General features: G+C 37.2%; 1 protein-coding gene across 2 annotated transcripts in view; it reads right to left on the minus strand.

Annotated features, from left to right (window-relative positions):
- The window catches only part of LOC136249135 (histone acetyltransferase KAT2A-like), a 23,891-nt gene continuing 4,358 nt past the window's right edge, over window positions 1–19,533 (minus strand). Inside the window, exons 5-17 of one of the 2 annotated variants that reach the window (XM_066041080.1) lie at window positions 18,741–19,078; window positions 18,038–18,139; window positions 15,773–15,846; window positions 14,423–14,631; window positions 10,585–10,711; window positions 10,094–10,204; window positions 9,956–10,036; window positions 4,408–4,582; window positions 2,860–2,896; window positions 2,723–2,795; window positions 1,542–1,582; window positions 979–1,063; window positions 170–279 (exon numbers count right to left, since the gene is read on the minus strand). In XM_066041080.1, the coding sequence (XP_065897152.1) occupies window positions 979–1,063; window positions 1,542–1,582; window positions 2,723–2,795; window positions 2,860–2,896; window positions 4,408–4,582; window positions 9,956–10,036; window positions 10,094–10,204; window positions 10,585–10,711; window positions 14,423–14,631; window positions 15,773–15,846; window positions 18,038–18,139; window positions 18,741–19,078 (1,453 nt within the window). In that variant the 3' untranslated portion in view covers window positions 170–279. Of the gene's footprint in view, window positions 280–978; window positions 1,064–1,541; window positions 1,583–2,722; window positions 2,796–2,859; window positions 2,897–4,407; window positions 4,583–9,955; window positions 10,037–10,093; window positions 10,205–10,584; window positions 10,712–14,422; window positions 14,632–15,772; window positions 15,847–18,037; window positions 18,140–18,740; window positions 19,079–19,533 lie in introns of both variants that reach the window. The other variant, XM_066041079.1, reaches the window with a different exon arrangement.

Raw genomic sequence — 19,533 nt, forward strand, 5'->3', positions numbered from 1 at the left:
TTCAGTAAAAAAATGTATCATTAATATAGTGCCAAACACTTTTGTACTTTGAAATGATAACAGAAATATAAAACGATGATCAGGTCATGTCTACCATTGCTCCAACTTCTTTCATCTTGTTGATGAAGAACCTTTCTACAGCGTTGGCATACTTGTAATAGTCTGATGATTTTTCATTGTATGTACGACAGTTTCTGAATATTCTCAACATGTCAGCTATGAACAATCTACAACATGAGTAGTATCCTGACTTGAGTCTCTCTGACACAGTGTGTAAATCTGTAGTAATAGAATTATATATAACATTAAGACTTCATTGTGGAGAAATACACTACATAATGGAGGCAGCCATATCAGTCTGTTTTAGTGCAGTGCAGTGATGTTTGGGGAACAAGGCAGTTATGGTGAATACACACCAGGTTGAAACAAAGGGGATTACCTCTTGTCTTAATGTTCTGATTTACGTGGCTTTTGTCACCCTTATTATTTGTCACACAGCACATACTTCAAACTGTAACTACTGTAGGATTACCTGAGCTACTGCCATTAATATCAGAGAGGTTCATTGGTGAACTTATATGTTTATCAAAGTACTTTCTTGATAAACAGTTGAAAGAGCTACTATGGTCTCTTTAATTTCCTATTGAAAGAGTACTCCCAGATTTGATTGTAGACAAAAATGTTTATCAACATAATTATAGGTACTGTATTAAACACAACTACTAGGTGTACGACATTTAAACAAGTAAACAGACATGCCATAATAGAGAATAAATTCAGCAGGGTAATGTTTTACATACGGTGGGCTCAATAACATAAAAAAAGACTACGCCGTGTGTGTTGAGCACATCAGCACTATGAAATTTTTTGATCGAGTTTTATTTAGACAGAATTAACATGCTCAGAACTTTTCTGCCATAAAATACTTCCCATTTATAGTACTCCTCCTACAATTCATTATCTGATACACACACTTACCTATGGGATATCGGATTGTTTCATAATAATCTGGATACTCATCTTCTTTAACTGGCTCCTTGAATGGCCATACATTGGGATGTCCCTGTTTACAAGTATTGATTACAGTGAAACTATAATGAGTTGATCAATGCTAGCACAAATCAATGGCGGATCCAGGATGGGGCATTTGGGGCAAATCCTCCCCCCTCCTTGTGGAGGAGCCAGCCATGCTTCTAATTAAAATAGCTACTGAACTTTACCAAGATCAGTTTATCAACTCATGAAAATATGTACATTTTACTAGCATTATCACAAATCACCTGAAACCAAAGCGAACCAAAGTCAAACTAACTGTAAAATAGTCACTCAGCACCTCCGTGCGTACTAAGTGCCTTTAAAAAAAATTATCGTGTTGCTGTTGTTTAAGACATTCAGAGCCTTTTTAAGACTTCACTACCATTTGAAAAGGCCAAAATGGCAAGAATCAACAGTGAGACACTACTAAGAGGTGATTATTTGCTGCTTCAAAAATGCAGCACTGAACTAGAGAATCTGGCTCTTCCCAACCATCTATAACTCACCCTATTTGTGCCCCTCCCCTTGCCAGCTCCTGGATCTGCCCCTGCAAATTATGTTCAATTAGACATTGTGATACTAAAATCTGACATTTGCTATAGTCCTATTGTATTAGTTTTTCATACTGTACATAAATTTAAATTCAGCCATTTTTGAACTCAAAATTCAATACACGATGAATACGTCACGCAGCACACGTGCAGTTAGCCAGTCATGCATTAGTAAGGAAAATGAGTAAGTCTCATACATGTGATCATGTGTACATTAAACTGTTGCCTGATGAACACCACATGCACTTTATGGATGAGCCATACAAAAGCTTCCACTAGTTCATGCATATACACTGTGTAGGAAAAACCATACGTATGTATCCCTTAGTATAAGCACAGGACACCGTCTTGATAATCAGGACACTTTAGGTCAGTATTGAGGGAAGTTTTACTGTATACTTTAAGAATAGATCTAGAAGGCAGTGATCTGTATATGTGACCCAGTCTGAGAAAATTGGTCTTATCGCCCATATCAGCAGATTCAATTTTTCACCCAGGACACAACGCTAAATGAATAAACTATCTAATTCCACAATCAAGACTTGAGTAGTCTGGTTTTGCTGGCTGATTTTCCCAAGCCCAGTGGCAATCCGTACGTGCAGTGTGGGGCCTTAATGGAGCTCTGGGGATGACTGTATGTGGCTGTACAGTTCTGTGGTGTTGAATAAGTACCTCTGCTGTGAATGTCCTTTCATTTAGCCAATTTTGAGACCTCAATGGCCCAAAACTTGGCCTAATTCATCACTACATCTTCCTTTTCAACTTTTAAGCACCATCTTGCCTGCCTCCCACCCCTTTTGCAGCTCGCCTGATATAGTCAACCTCAGTTTTAAAACTATCTAAAATGGCAGGAAATGGCTACTTGCACAGTGGATGCTCTGGAAGGTAAGGAGTTGGTGTAAAACATGTAAAAATTTGGTACACATAGCTTCAAGCATTGGCGAGCTATAACACACTAAATACTTAAAACCGGCATTTCTCGATACTTTTAAATAGGCTATAAGACTGGTTTTCCCAGACTGGGTTACATATATAAAAATGAAATTGTGATATCCTAAGTGTGGATGGATTGAATAGTTCAAAGTAGCAAGGTAACAAAATCAAATACACCATGATTTCACCCCACAAAGACATACCTTGACTTGGTTGAGAACATTCCTCAACACAACAGACAGTTTTTCTGGATCCTTGTCCAACTCATTGTGTTTGCTGTGGGAGAACGATCAGTGACAAGTAACAGGATGAGAAGAACAAGATACAATGTGAGACAAACCTGCTGTCTTCAGGTGAAGGCTTCCAACCAGTCTCAACTGAACAAAGAAAGCATTATGATGACAAATCATGCCAATAAATATATATATATCCCTAATAAGTGGTTATTATTACATGTAGTAGTGAGTCAATAAGGTGGCTTGGAAAAGTTTTTGTATGGTTTTACCATGAAGTTAGGGAGGTCTAAGATACATAATGCCATAAAGCAACATATGCTACCAGATATGTACAGTGGAACCTTCCTTAACGGCCACCTGAGTTGGCTGGTCACCTGCCCCACTGATTCCCAATCAGTTTGTATAGAAATAGTTTGCATTAAGTGGTCACCTCTATAGTGCCAGCTTTGTACTCCCAAGCAGCACTTTTCTATACAAAAGACATCTCACAAACTGGTCAACAACAACCATGATGGTGAGTAAACTACGTAGCTGTTCTACTTCATACTTCTACAACACAAAGAATGGCTTAATACTCACAGTTGTCTTCCTTATAGATAAGCTTACAACCACTCCCTCACTGTGGGACTCTAATTAAAACCCATCATAGAATCAGCAGGTTAACAATCGTGTTGTTATCAGTTCACTGGCCCAAAGATTAAAGGGCAAGTTCTACACTACTGCTACTGTATGTATAACCTGAGTATATAAGTCCTTGGAACCACAAAGGTCAAACCAAACATATTGCTGGATATTCACATAGGCAGCCACCTCTCTATCATGGCCAAATATTTGTGGCCCAAAGGTGACTGCTGTAGACAGGTTACACTGTATTAAGTTGGGATGCATGTAGCACAAATTTTAAGTTAGAACGAATGCTCACTTTACGCCTGCCTTATTGAACATACTGTTTCCATGGCTATTTATATCATGAAAACCTACCTTTCTTATCACGGCCTTAGCTCAAACTATACGTATATCAGCTTTTTCTCACCATTACCAGGCATAAGTGAACACAAAAAACTGGCTTCCACATAAATGCAGCTTACTAACATCCAATTTCACAGACAGCCTTATCATGAAAAGATGACTAGTTTATTGTCATTGTTTATAAAGCTTATAATAATAGTACAGGTAAGTCTTGTTAATATAAGAGTTCACTGCTAAGTAACATTTACATAAGACAGGAACCATAGTAATGACAATCATTAAGCCACAGTTTACACAACACTATTGATATCCATGGTAACTATTAGTGTGGTCAAGTTTTCACACATACACACACATACACACAGGAATGGTTATTCAGAAAGATAAAATTTTGAAACTAGGGAAGCAACAGATTTTCTTTTTTTCCATATGATGATGGATACATATTATACAGACCACTTCATTTACAATTGTTCAAACTATTGTACTACAATGTACGTATATCTTCATAACAGTACTCTAGTCCCTTTTTCTTTACAAGTGGGACAACTACTAAAGTATGCTAAGCTGCTTTATGGTTGTTTACAAGCATGGAACAATAGTGTTTGTTGTATGTAAAATCATTTGTTACCCAACATTATAATTACAGGAGTCACAAACAGTACACAATCTCACAGACTCACGTATCCCAGGAATCTCTTGTATGTCAATCCTATGGATTCCTTGGCTGAAAGTTAACCCAGTATGTACTTTTCTGATCTCAGCTTGCTTCCTCTCAATCAACTGTCTTATCACTTCCTTCTGTTTCTTGATGATTATTGAGAATTGAGTGTATGGTACTCTTGGGTTTAGTTCACACTGTGTAATGCAGACTTCATCAACATAAGATTATACACTTGTACTTATCTATCTAAATATGAGGCTCTACAATAACATATGTTCTATAGTATAAAAGACTTGTAATACAACACTTTTCAATGATGCATAATGAGTACTTGCATATTTAACAACAACTGTTAAACTAAACCATGACAGAACATGCTACAATTTCTCCCACAGTTACACAAATGGGATTGTTACTATTTAACATTCCATTATAATTTATATGGTTGCAATGTGTAACACTTAATTTTTGCATCACTTTTACATTAATACAAGTGGCCAGTTGTTCATACAGGGTGGTGATAAATTGATATTTCTACAAACAGCATAGAACTGTCAGAAATGTTGTCAAATAAAAAGTACACCAGTAACACATTATTAGTTCTATTCATGATAAAGATAACCTACACAAAAAATACCCTAACTTTTATGTAGATTTTAATGAAGTGACATGCATAAGCACATCATAAAACCAATTAGTCACATCATGACCAATGACAAATACATATAACTGATCATCAAAATGGTTACACAGAGAGATGGGATAACGCGTTACGTAATATATATTACAATACATGATTCTGAGTAATACAACGCGTTGCTTTTGGAAATGCAGTAACATAGCTTTAAGTTACTTTCGGAAACTATAATTTTTTACTAGTAATAATATTACGTAACAAGTAGCTAGAAGCGAAAAGTAACGAGTAACTTTACTGCGATGTAACAAGTGATAGTACAAGTAACGATGAACAAGTAATGCATTATAAATGGATTTTACTGCCAATTACCGTATAGCCTAAATATTTCGAGGGGCAAATATTTCGAGGTTGAGCAGTGTTGCTAAAAATAATTTTTTTTTGCGGATTTGCAAACACTCCCAAAATGTATTAGACTATATGGAGGTCTAAATATTTCGAGGGTAAAATTTTTGCTGTTAACACCCAAAAACGTGAAATCAGCGAAAATTTCTTCCTTCGAAATATTTAGGCTATACGGTATCCATTTTAGTATTAATCAATCACCTTAACCCATTAACCTTTCATCTATAATAGTGCTCAGGTGTTGCAATACGTGTGACTGATGTGCATCACGTAATTGCACGTGGTTTATATGTTAACATAACTTAGTTGTCTTAATAAAAAAGTAACTTAGCATGAATATAAATTAGTAACTTAATATTTGTAGCTAATACTATTAAGTTACTCTTTATTCTAAGTAATATGTAACTGTAATATATTATACTGATATAAAAGTAATATGTAATATATTACTTTCATGAAGTAACTTCCCCAACTCTGGTCAAACATAATGTGGCAACTCATTTACAACCAATTCCACATCTACATGCACTTCACATTGAACATAAGGTCATAATTTTACTACAACACTGTGTTAGTGACATGCAAATACGGTGATCATGAGGTACATCATGAGCTAAATCACAAGAGGCAGTAGTCTCACTATTACAATAATACAGCATGTTGAACAAATGAAATCAATGAACAAGGAAGGAATCTCTTCATATAAAAGGTTACCTGAATCATTTCACTGAACCAAAGGTGAGGGTATCTATGGTTACAAAATGCTACTCATTTACATTTTTAAGCTTCATACTTTATGACCTTATTCTGTTTCTAAGATATATATCATTAAAGGTTAAAACAATGTTGAACTATACTTAAACAATCAATTGATCACTAAGGTGAACAGAACTACAGAACTTGGTTCTGGTTACATATACAGGTACTTATAACATCTGTCCTTATAAATAAGTGAAATATTTACCTGCACGAAACAGACCAAACTTGGTTGAAAAATCTCACCAAATGTAAACCAACAAATATGTTTAAAAAACAACAATGAAACACGAGAACTGAAGTAAAACATAGTTCTGAAAAACACAACTTATTGGATCTAGATTGTTTAAAAAAACAACGACAACAAATCCGTGGTTTCTATAACAACAAACCATAAACATTATTGCTTAGCAACAAGTCAAAGATAGATATATACAAAAAAAATTATAGGGTAGCAACAGACATCCTCAATTGGTATCGCTAAATATGGGTATTAGAATATACATGGTGTTCCTATAAAAATAAAGGACATCATTCCTAAAACTACATCCTTTTACAATTAGTACTATATTACAAGAAGCAAAAAAAAGAAAGAAAAAAAACTTCCTGATTAAATGTAGTCCAGACGTCTATTAATTGTTAAGTTCATACATGGAATTACTATAATGAAATTGTCTCAAATTAGACTCCATTCTTTCAAGCAACCTTTTAACCCCGGCTACTAAATGAGACCAGTGACCAAAACCGGCATTTATATATGTGACTAGCATTCATGAATAAATGTCATACCTTGGTGTTGTTAGTTGCTACTCTCCTTGATGTTTTTTCTTAGCATATATACACTAGCATTGGTATCTGCCCTACGTGCAGGACCATTTCCATACTAACTAAGCATTAAACATAAGCACATTCATGACCCACAGCAGTGTTGAAACCAGGTAGGGTCATCCGGGTCAACCGGGTCACATTTTCTCCAGGTCATCCGGGTCCGGCCCGGTTTACAAATTATCCAGGTCTGACCTGGACTGGATCACGTGAGAAACAATACTGTTCGTTTGACGTAAATGCTAGTCGCATAGCTCTTTCGTGAGCCATGCCCACCTATCACATTACAAACATACGCTCAGCCACACCCATTTATTATTAAGCGCTGTCTGTAGCACGAAACCGTGTCTGTTGCTGTCTGCAAGCTTACGTGGAGCCACACCCACTAATCAATTATTGTACGAGTTGTATATAATCTAATCTTGTAGCAGGATAAGTACTTTTGTGAGCCACACCCACTTTAATATATCGGCAAATTGCAATACTAGGTATGCACGAAGCCACACCCGATTGCTGTCTGTAAACTCACAGTAGCTACGTGGAACCAAACCCACTGACTGATTTTAAATTATAAACTTTCCGGCTTAGTTTAAATGTCATATAACTTTTTAAATTTTTTTTATTTTAGTTATCACATAACTACTCGTTTACTCAACACGAATCCAACTCTCTAAACGTAGTCTCGCTCGCTCGAGACTACCTGAAACATAGCTCTTAACACATGCCTCGGCTTTAATTACTCCGGGTCAAATCCAGGTCTGACCTGGATTGCTATCCGGGTCAGTGAGTCATCTGGGTTAGCAAGCAGTAGTGACCCGGTTTCAACGCTGACCCACAGCATGCACCACTTTGAAAGTACATGAGCCTGCAAGAAATTATGATGAAATGAAGTGAGCATGCAGGTACTCCAGCAGTACTACTTGTCACTAAGCTAAGCTAAAACAACTGTAGTAATGTGTGTACCTACACAAAGGTGCAAACACATGGTGCTGTCCTATAGTATTAGGCTATACACAACTTGTATTTCCTGGCTTCTATTTGCCAAACAAAATTCCTACATTGTAGGACAGGTACCAATACTGTAAACCAGCTAGCTAGGTATTCTGATGCTACATTATATTTCTTTGTGTTATCAGTAAGCTAATACCTGTACGACCTACATACTGCACTGTGTGGCAGATACCAATGCTTTATCTTCTTGATGCGAGGAAATACAGTCAGTTCTCTCTTGCCAATATTAACAGTGTTTTCATAATCACATGAATTTCTCCACAATACAAATCCCTTTTAGGATACCCATATCCATTTATGCATGTTAGAAAAGCAATGAACTATGTAAATCCACACCAAAGACCCTTAATACAGTTAGTGACCAATACCTAGAAATACAGATGTCTTCATTGTTGTACTTCTGTATTTGAATACTTACAGCAGGTAAGGAGCCAAGCATGACTGTATGTGATGTACTAGTTGCATACTCTATTGTAAATGACACATGACCTATACTGAAAAACAACAATATTTACCAGTATCATGTCACATTCACTCACAGATTTCCAAACTACACACAAACACATTGCCCAACACAAACTAGGGTATGTACTCCAATTCACATATAGTCAAGGTGAAACAGCAATATACCAACATGTACCCACCACCAAACACAATGTAACCCTGACCCAAAGGACACTGTATACCCAATCCCACCCCCATCCTCCCCCACATACAAAGGACAGTTTCTGAGGTCCTCAAACCCACCCCTAAAAAAGGACAACCTCAGTAAAATTTAGAATGTCGAAGTGCCACTGTGGACCACACATACATGACCTATTAGCATGTGGTATTGTGGGATGACACATGGTAAACCCACAGGCCACACTGCTATCACACTAAGCTAACTTATCAGTTACCAAAAATATAATTTCTATTTTCAGAAAATTACACATGCAAGATACCAATCAAGTGAAGGTCAGATTTTAATCTTGCAAAGGTTAATATAACATGTTAATTTTTCATCTATGGTATAGAAAAGGTAAAAAATAATAACATAAGCACCCTGAGCAACCATCAACTTTAATTCATATCATTTGGTTCATGTACTCTTCTTTAAATTACCCTCTATTCACTCATTAACTTTGAACCTTTTAAATTTACTTTCTATTTGTGACAGTTCTAGACAGAAAGACTCAGCCAGAATTTGCTGCTTAAGCAATTACACAAATCTGACTTACAAAAACAGGAGTTAGTAAAAATGCGGAATGCGGAATAAGCAGAACTCATCTTTACAGATTGTACAAATACTTATATACTCTATAGTAATTGTACTTTATTTACCTTGTAACAGTTCTACATGGTGCGCCGTGGTAATGGATAAACAGCAACTGGGCGAGCATTAAATAGGACGAGCACACAACAAATCATCCTACATTCGCTAAACTTACTATAATACTTCTAAATTGATATTGATACAAAGCACTAAAACCTAGTTCTATTCTTAGGTCAAACTAGATGGCCTGCACGTGCATCCGACTGAATTTATTAGAGTCATACTATCGGTTAGTGGAGTGCAGTAGTTGTGTGTTGTCTTTAAATGGATTTCAAAACTCTTCAGGTTTGAATCAACAGTATATATAAGCAAGTTAAACAAAGGTAGATCGTTCTAGGATGATTGGTTGTGTGATTGTCCTGTTTAATAATGCACGCCCAGCTGCTGTTTATCCATCACTGTGGCGTTCCATGCAGAGCTGTTATAAGGTAAATAAAGTACGATTACTATGTAGTATATAACTAATTGTACAGTCTGCAAAAGATGAGTTTTGCTTATTCTGTTATTCCACAATTCCGTTATTCCGTGTTTTACTAACTCCCTACTTATTGATGACTGAAGAACAAAGTGATGATTAACATTTATTACTAGCAACATAAATTTTCCCACAATACAACTTACTTCCATAAGTGTAGCCCCTTCGTAATCTTTGATGTAGCCAAGATAAGCTTGTCGGGAAAGCTTTATGTCACGAGAAAATCCCTGAAATGATTTCAAAAGTACATGAAACACCTTGCAAGACAATATAGCAAAATTCACCTGTTTCCTAAAGTACCCAATAGCAGACTCATCAGCATATGTTAAGAAGTGTAGTATATTGTGTCGTATTGCATAATCCTTGAGGGTGTTCATCATGTGGGTCCCATATCCCTATAGATTAGCAGGAATTGTATAATATGAGCACAGTATGAATACATGCACATACGCAGTAGTACAGTACAGCAACTATATGATTATATGGTAATGTTTCTTTTAGAAAGAGATTGTAATATTATCTTGGATATCAAAACTTTGGTTAATGATTTAGTACTTTAAGTGCTACTAAGTAAAACTAAACAGATGACATATTACCACACACAATAAAGTTGCACCATAAACCCTCACGTCATTTCTAGTAAGACTGATTAGTTAAACGGTCATTTTATGAGCTACATATACAACTTTAATAACACAGATGGCATTTATATGAAGTAATACTTTAAGTAATGATTTACAAAAACTACTCTTACAGAATGGTTTCAATGGCTGACCTTGACTTGCTCATTGGCAGCAATGGCGCAGAACACAATCTCCAAAAAATTCTGCGTTGGAAACATCCTAAAACAAATCCCTCCAATCACGGTGTTCTCCTTGATAAGGCCGAGTGATTGGTGTTTTCTACATGACCAATGAAGCATATGAAAACTCCACTATTATGTATGCCAGGAAAACAAATTCACAAGAGAATACATGCTGAGTTGTGATAGTACTACCTGTGGATATATGGATAGTTAACTACACTAACTTTACATGTGAAGTACATTCTATCTTTATAAGCACAGGAATTGTATAATCTAGTGTTTCAAGCTATTAAAATTATAGGATGGTAACAATGACAATGGGGCCTTAGTATACGCTATGAATGGTGTTATGTTCGGCCATTGTAATGTTGAATATACTACTACCCACATATCATATTCTATTGTACCAATACTGGTATATTTACATTACAGTGGGTGGCATTTATTAAGTTACACACACAATGACATTTGTTCCTCAGGATGCATTACTTTACAAACTGCTTTTCACAGAACTACAATATAGGTGGGTTATCAAATAACATCTGTGGGAACCAGATTTAACAAAGAAATTTTAAGAAGACAAAAAAAATTGGATAATCTTTGTGTGACTATAGTACAAGTATCATACAGCTATTGAACACATAAAAAAAAACAATACCATAGAACACAATGCATGAGAAGCCTTTATTCATTTGATATAGGTGTTCTTAGGGTGTGGTGTGCTTTGTTATATACTATTAGAAAACCATTTCTATCACGGGCAACTTAGTCTGGCCAAAACAGTTGAATTGAGGTTAAGTAGGTGATTAAAAGCTAAACACGAGCACACATCCCTATCTGTCATTACCATTATTAGTCATGCTAGATAAATGCATGTCAACCACAGACCATGTTATTAATCAATTACCTACTAAGAAAAGGGGATGGACATATGTGGTCGAGTTTCCTGTATAGTTTTATCCATAATTGTCTTCAAAACATACACTGGTGTGTCATATGATAAAGAATCACATGAAAGACAATCAGGCTATGACAAATAGCCTATGCCCCTAATATGTGCAACCATTTTACGTTTTCATAAGTGGATTAAACACTAAAACTACATACACATTTCAAATAATGATAAGAGTATTAGACTTTATACAGTACGTAATTAGGCATTTGCATAATTATCAAATGGTACGGTCGTACCATTTAAGTAGGAATCCCGGTGAAATTTTTGCGTGCTGCCAAAAATTCCACCTTTAAAAATCATCCTAGAGATATCTTACGAGACGAAAATCACCTTTACGGAATAGTACTAGTCCATATTATATAGTTATACAACGGCCACGAGTGCTCTGCCTGATATAAATGCACGAACCTGAGGGCCGTCAGGCCCGAAGGCAAGTGCGTTTATACAGGCAGAGCACGAGTGCACGTTGTATAACTGTTATGTACCACTCACCTAATAGGTGGGGAGAGTCTCACAAGACAGCTGTAACACCTATAAAGGCCAGGTTTCTAACATCGATTGTGGGTAACCAAGCCGGACGTTGCGATGACGTTCCCCTGCAGTACTGCAGCCACCTGAGATACTGAAAGCTAGTACGCTAAGGGATAAATTATATCACTAACCTGCATTTGCTGTTCTACTCTCATCATGTAGTGCTCAGCATGCCAGCGTGATCACTCAATCGCCATATAGACTAAGCACCAGACTAATCACCAGACTAATCACCATAGTGATTCTCTCGAGCGAAAAAAAGCAGCTAAATAGACGGTTTAAGTAAACAAAACCTAACTACTAAATGATACTAGTCTAATTCTTACTATTCACACTGGCTAAACTTGAATCTGGTGGCATGACAAAACTGGGTACCACAATCGAACGTAAAGGTTAGTATTATTTAGTTTTATTGAGTAATTGTCGAAGTGGACTACAGTTTAATCTGGGCTAAGATGGCACCGACTAGTAAGGTGCATAAGTACGTTTATATATGTAGACTAGAGTTGTGGCCACCCACGTTGGCTTTTTCGATCGCCATTGGCTGCTTGTAAACATTATACGTATTGGTGACGTTATGGCCCACAATCGACCTTTACATGTCAGGCTATAAAAGAATTCGAGTGATCTGTGAAGTGTCTTTCCACCTATTAGGTGAGGTGTCGTAGTGGTCTTGGCTACCGGCACTTGTGCTATGCTGCACAAAACCGCAGCCAGTGCAATATCTGTATATTGCACTGCGGTCGGTGCATTATAACTTATAATGCACTCGTTGCAGTCTACAAAACCGCAACCAGTGCGTTATAAGTTATAATGCACTTGCTGCAGTCTGCAGCAGTGCAATATACAAATTATGGCACTGGCAGTGCCTTTGAACTTCCCACGAAGAGTGGTACATAGTACATAAAACAGCATTAAATACAACAAAACGCTTACAGGTGGCCGGATATAACCTAAAAAAAAATCACCCTGACTCAAATTTTAGCCTCACTGCCTCACTGATTGACCACAGTCGCAAGCCTAGAGCCCAAACGAAGCACGCACGGCCACCAGTTTACGCCACAATAACAAACTCACCAGTGGGATGTGCCTTTTGGGGTTCCAACGAGTGTGTGCCCTCAGCGCCTTGTCTTTTCTTTTATCTTCAATCAGGCTACTTGTCTTCTTCATCCAACGAAACCATATCGAGGCATTAATTTTCCGTATCAACACTTTTTTAAACAGCATAATAGACACCACAAGATTATTTAAGGCGCTTAGACTATGCTACTACTGTACGGAGGAATAGATTATATTCCTTACTGATATTATCTATGACAGAGGGTACTGTACGGAGGTACTGGTACTAGATAGCTTCACAATAGGTCACAAGATCATGCCCATTCTTCATTCTACGCATTATCGATCTATCGATTGAAACCACGATGACACACCCCTTTTGCACTACCTGTATTTCAGTGACCACGCACCTTAAATTTGGAAGGCTGACTCGACATACTCTATAATCGATCGAAACCACACCCTTTTTTTGGCAAGCGCACATCTTGCAGGCTACCTCGAGATACTCTAACACAGCAGTCACCCTAATAGAACAGTCACATGTTTATAGCTAGCTGTATGCCTTAACAAAAAAACTAAACAAACTAGTACATTAAAAATTATAAATTTAATCCAAGCGATAAAAAGTAGTGAAACAAGAGAAGAACAACGGTAGCTATTACAGCATAGCTCAGTGGGAAATTCCTACTTTGGCATTGAACACAAAATAATGGCTATATCATGCCAAAGTAGGGATTTCCCACCGAGCTATGCTGTAATAGCTACCATTGTTCTTCTCTTGTTTCACTACTTTTTATCGCTTGGATTCCTACTTTATTTTTAAATTTATAATTTTTAATGTATTCCTGCTAGACGATATCAGAAGGCCTTTAGACTGTTTCTTATGCTGCCATAATACTTCACAAGACCATCATTGATGCGTGAAGTGTTGACAAGGGTGCTGAGAACAAGTTGCCAATGAGAACTGTACCTTTTTAGATAAGCACCATGGGGAGAAAAAGCAGTCCTTACACTACTCTAATAGGGAAAGCCACTTGCTAGCTGCAACACATAATCTTAGAATTTAAAGCCCACAACCGCATAGATCATTATGTACGTAGGTGAGTTTTGTGCTTATAGCAATGCTGGGAATTTCTAATGTGTATATATATCCCACATGCAGGGGTGGCACATCCTCCAAATATACCCACAGTACCTACATCATTATCAAATCACTGGAAGTTACACCCACAAAGGACGTGGTAAACATTTTGTACCACTCACGGGTCAAACACAATCCTAGTAATGTACTCCTTAGGCATCCTGGGTAGCTGATGAGAGAAGACGTTCTTCAGTCCAACTAGCCATATCAGGTGTTGATCTGGAGGCTTCTCCTTCAAGTTGTTGTGTAGTATCTGAAACTTCAGAACTCCAGTACGTTCCTCTTCTTTGGGTAGCTGGTCCCTCGACACTTGCTCATTGAAGAATCCCGTCTAAAACAGCAATCATATCTAACACAGCAAAACTGTATGTACATATGAAACTTTACATTATTAGAACTAAAGTAGGCAGCGAGGGTGCTAAGTAAACCTAGGCAAAGTATGTAGCATACTGTACATCTGAAACAGTGTATTTGTATCTGACAGATATGTAGACGCAATAACATACCATCAAGAGTTCATAATATATATAGGAGGAGGACAGCCAATAAACTCTCATTGTTCAGTACTAGCTATTACTCCAATGGAACTCTTATATAACAAGCTTAATAATGGGCAATTATTCTGCAAAAAACCAGACTATGGGCGTATCATATTTCTGCGATAACGTAATCAATATGCAAACATGCATGCACGTACACAGCTACAGTATCACGATAGTCCAATGTATATGATATACATTGCACATCTAGTTACAAGTAATAGTACACACAATACATAGCTACACAACTTTCACATTATTCTTTGTACTTCAAACAATGAAGATGCTACACACATGATTAGAACAATTATCTTGGGAAAATGCAAGTGACACTGAAATATTTACAGTTTAGGGATTCAGTTAACACTTGCAGTTCAAAATTTGTTTGATTTCTTGAAGGATGCAGATGGACTGAGTTTACAAAACATATAGCAATTTTGTTGTCAAGATTTGTCACGGGCTTTTAACCTTCTTGTAGGTTCCTGTTAGGAATAGCAATTCCAATGAGAAGGTGAGGAAGTCAATGTGTTTAAGTGTAGGTTCTAGGTTGAATATAGAATTTCTGGGTCCCGGCTATTGTGGCACCTTTAGCATGTGTTTAGATACTACAAGATCAAGTCACTACTATAGATTTTCACTCTCTGCATGCATTTACAGGCTTTAGTGGGCTATACTATATAGCAGTCCTAATTCTTGTACTGTATCACAATACGGCCTTCTGCTTGCTTATTATACAGTTACTATGTAGGCAATGTTACACTTGTAACACTATAGTATATACAGTTACTCAGTTAGTCACAATATATGTATGTATACCATTCCTATGATCTACACCCTTAAGTCCCTCATATACCCAAGACCATACACAGATATTACCCACACATAGCACACATACACACCCATACCCACACACTACACGATTCCCATACACACCTCTGGACCAACCATGTTAGTTGACTCAGTTAGAGTAGCTACTATCTGCGAGGCCAACTCCATCGGGTCCTGACCTACATAAACCAGTACATACTCAAAAACACATAAATTTACCTACTAGGTATATGGTAATACACAATATGCATAGTACAAATATTATGGCTCTGGGACTATTCAGTACTAGAAATAAGAAACTGGAGGGCAGTTTTGTAGGCTATCAATGGCTCTATTGAAACTGTACAGTAAACTTGTGCGACAAAGTAACCAACCATTCATTTGGCCAAATGCATAACACCTGGTGCATAACTAGCATTGCTACAGACAAAAATGTCTTCTAAATATTTTATGTAGGTTTTATGAAAAAAAACAAGTGTTTGTGAGAAATGTGTCTGCATGTGTGCACGCATATCTGTCTGGTAGGGATGTGGGAATTATGCCTGGAATAATTGTAGGGTAGAAGAACATAAAAAACACTTTCGATATCAAGATACTATAATAGAGCAGTTATTTACTCTAAAGAACAAATGCCTGCCCAAACAAATATATCTTTACTGTCAAATCGTTATACCTAGACTATAACGTAATATAAATATATTGTTTCAACTATACATTTGGTTTAGAAAAGTGAAGAAAAGTTACAAAATTTGGGAATAATTTTCAGAATGATGAGTACTTTTTGGGAAAAAATAAAAGGATAATATCAATATCAACTTCTGAAGAAATAGAATAATGCTGAAAATCTTGAATATAATTCCCACAAGCAATCCACAAATTCTGCACATGTGATACAGACAAAGGCTTCAAATGGGTAATTTTATGTGCAAAATAATTCTCATTGATAGTATACCAGTGGGAATAAAGGAGGGCTTCAACGTAAATGGTACAGTGACCCATATACTTCACAAGCGGTATGTAAAAAATGTACAACACGATACAGAAAGTATCAAGTAGCTGAGAAGACCCGACTGTGTGCTTGTTTGAGAGTTTAATCCTTCTTTGTTGGAAAACACATAATATCCGGTTTGATTATACACAACTAATCTAATCAGTAAAGTAATTATAATTTTGGTGATTTAGATTAATATCGACTTATAATTGATGCAAGATAAATGCACGATTGTTCTTCTATTAGTTGCTATGCATGTTTTTGTGTTGAGTAATAATTTAAACCCACTAGCTGTAAAATCACTTTACAGTAACTATGACAAAAACAATACTAAAGTGGTTCCCTTTATTACGAGCTGTATTGGTACCACTTGATGATCACATACATTATCAAGGCTATTGGCCTCAGTCTGAGAATCCAAGCAGTAAATCTTTTTGCAACTGAGAGATAATTTCTTACTATACATCTTGTAGCTTAAGCACTGCCGTAACCAATTGAAAAGCTTTCTCACAACCATAACCACTGTTCATACAGTGTACTAGTCTGGCGTAGCCGACCCGCGCGCGTAGCGCGAGGGTCTGGTGACAGCCGCATTCAGTATCTGTGCAGATGGAATGCAATTAAATTTGAAAATACGCGCGAAACACTTGGACAATTTCCGGTAACAGAGCGCGACAGCTACTGTACTTGTACTTGAATGACGTCTATTTCCTCTACAAACCCTTACATTTGTGCTGGTTATAGAAAAGACATAAGAAGCTCGCCATAATCAGTGGCCAAATCGGAATAACGTCATAGAATGTTGTTAATTGGTCACTAAGTGATCTGATTGGACGCACCAGTTTTCCGTAAGGCTGGCACAGGTACTGAATGCGGCTGTCACCAGACCCTCGCGTTACGCGCGCGGGTTGGCTACGCCAGACTAACTGTGTACAGTAGTCTACAGAGATGTACTAACACAATAGGCAAGGTACTTTATCATGACCAGTCAGAGGAGGTTGGTCATAAGTCACAACCCTATGATATGAGAATACACAACCAAGGTGCTCAGGCTTGTTTAACAGCTAGGAATGCAGTGCATTGTACTGAGAAGGCTTGTAAGAGCCCAATTGGACATGGACACTGGTATGAAATATATGTCCCTTGGTCTCACTGGCATGCAATCTGTCCTTTACAGTATTACGAGGTGTCAATGTTGAATTAGAATGAACACACAGTTCACCACTTCTTTTGAGATCACGGGATGAATGATGACGCGTGACCAACCTCCTCTGATGACCACTCATACAGGTATTAAAAATTTATTGTGTCAATGACACTGTTTATCCTATACCATACATTAACATAATATTGCTGACTACTATGTACAATGTAAATACCTTCTATTTTAGGTCTCTTTGGTGGTGGTTTGCTGCCATCGTCTTGCAACAGTGCCTGATCAGGAGTGAAGCTTGTCATCAGCGAACTAGAGCCAAGTGAAGCTAGATAGAGACAATAAAAAGTACCAGTGACTAGACTACATCCTTAAACTAAGAATACTAAACAGTGTGCATCACCTGAAGAATGGCATGCTAGCAAATTCTTCAGAAAAACAAAGTATCACCTAAGAGCTGCAAAATATTATCCCATGCTTATAAACAAATACCCTGCAAAAAAAAATAGTACTAAAGTTTGGCTTGCATATAGGAAAAGAGTCCAATAAACCATTATAGGATGGCAGAAATGCTTTAGGTACTAGTTGAAATATATCATATGAACCTTAATAGTCGCAATACAAAACCATATTCCTAGATGGGAATATTTTAACAAAACAATGATGTCACACTTTTTTACATTGCTCACACATTTCGAAAACTGATAATTTTAACTAAATCGTTTCCACCCGGTCATGTTTTCATGACATTAATTATCCAATGGCTAGGTACCATAAGAGAATACAACATTTTAGTGCACACACCAAATAATCAGAAGACTACATCATTCAGCAACTATTCTCAAGAAAATACGATAATGTAGCTAGCTGGCTTGTTTTCCCAGTTTATGAGGAGTTGGCTAAAATTTTGAATACCACATACAGCTCACCTGTTCTGGCTATGGGATGGTATCGAGGTGAATCGGAGCTGGGAAACTCCTGAGTAAATATCTGTGGAGGTCCTGACCCTATCCCGGCTGGAGAACCAACACTGGTGAAGGGGCTCAACATAGAAGGCATTGGTGACGGGGTCATGGAATCTTGTTTTCCAGGCCCTGAGGCATTAGGATCATGTGATACACGGATTGATGATGACGTAGCAGGGGAAGGCACAGGAGCAGCTGGTGATGGGGTCTTGAGTGATGCAATTGCCTCAGGTGTCTGGTTGAAATCCTCTCGCCAAATTGGAGAACTGTTGAACAACTCTGCTTCCAGCAGAGACAGAAACCTACCAATAAACCATTGTCTATCATACTGGTCTAGCACATACTACTAATCTACTGAATAGTTATAGCATAATGCTGTACTAATTCTACTAAAACCAAAAAATACATCCACAGACATATATATTTCAAAATAATGTCACTAACATAAAATTAAAAACTACACCAATGAGGCAAATGGATTTACTACTGTGGCATAATGAGAAAACAAAAAAAAGTGATTCTGTGTAAGGACACTTACAATAAATATGCAAAAAAACCATTGAGCAGGATAGTACCATGCAATGGCCTGCAACAAACCTTTGTACCTTCCTACCTGAAATTTGAATATATATGGTGCTTGTATCATGCATGGTACATGCAATTTACGTTTACTTACCTACATGCCAATAGTTACGCTTGTCCGAAGGCATGAGGCAGGCAGTTAGTCAATCATTAATTATTTAAAATTTCATTGCTA

This window comes from Dysidea avara, chromosome 3, assembly GCF_963678975.1.
Source record: "Dysidea avara chromosome 3, odDysAvar1.4, whole genome shotgun sequence".
NCBI lineage: Eukaryota > Metazoa > Porifera > Demospongiae > Dictyoceratida > Dysideidae > Dysidea > Dysidea avara.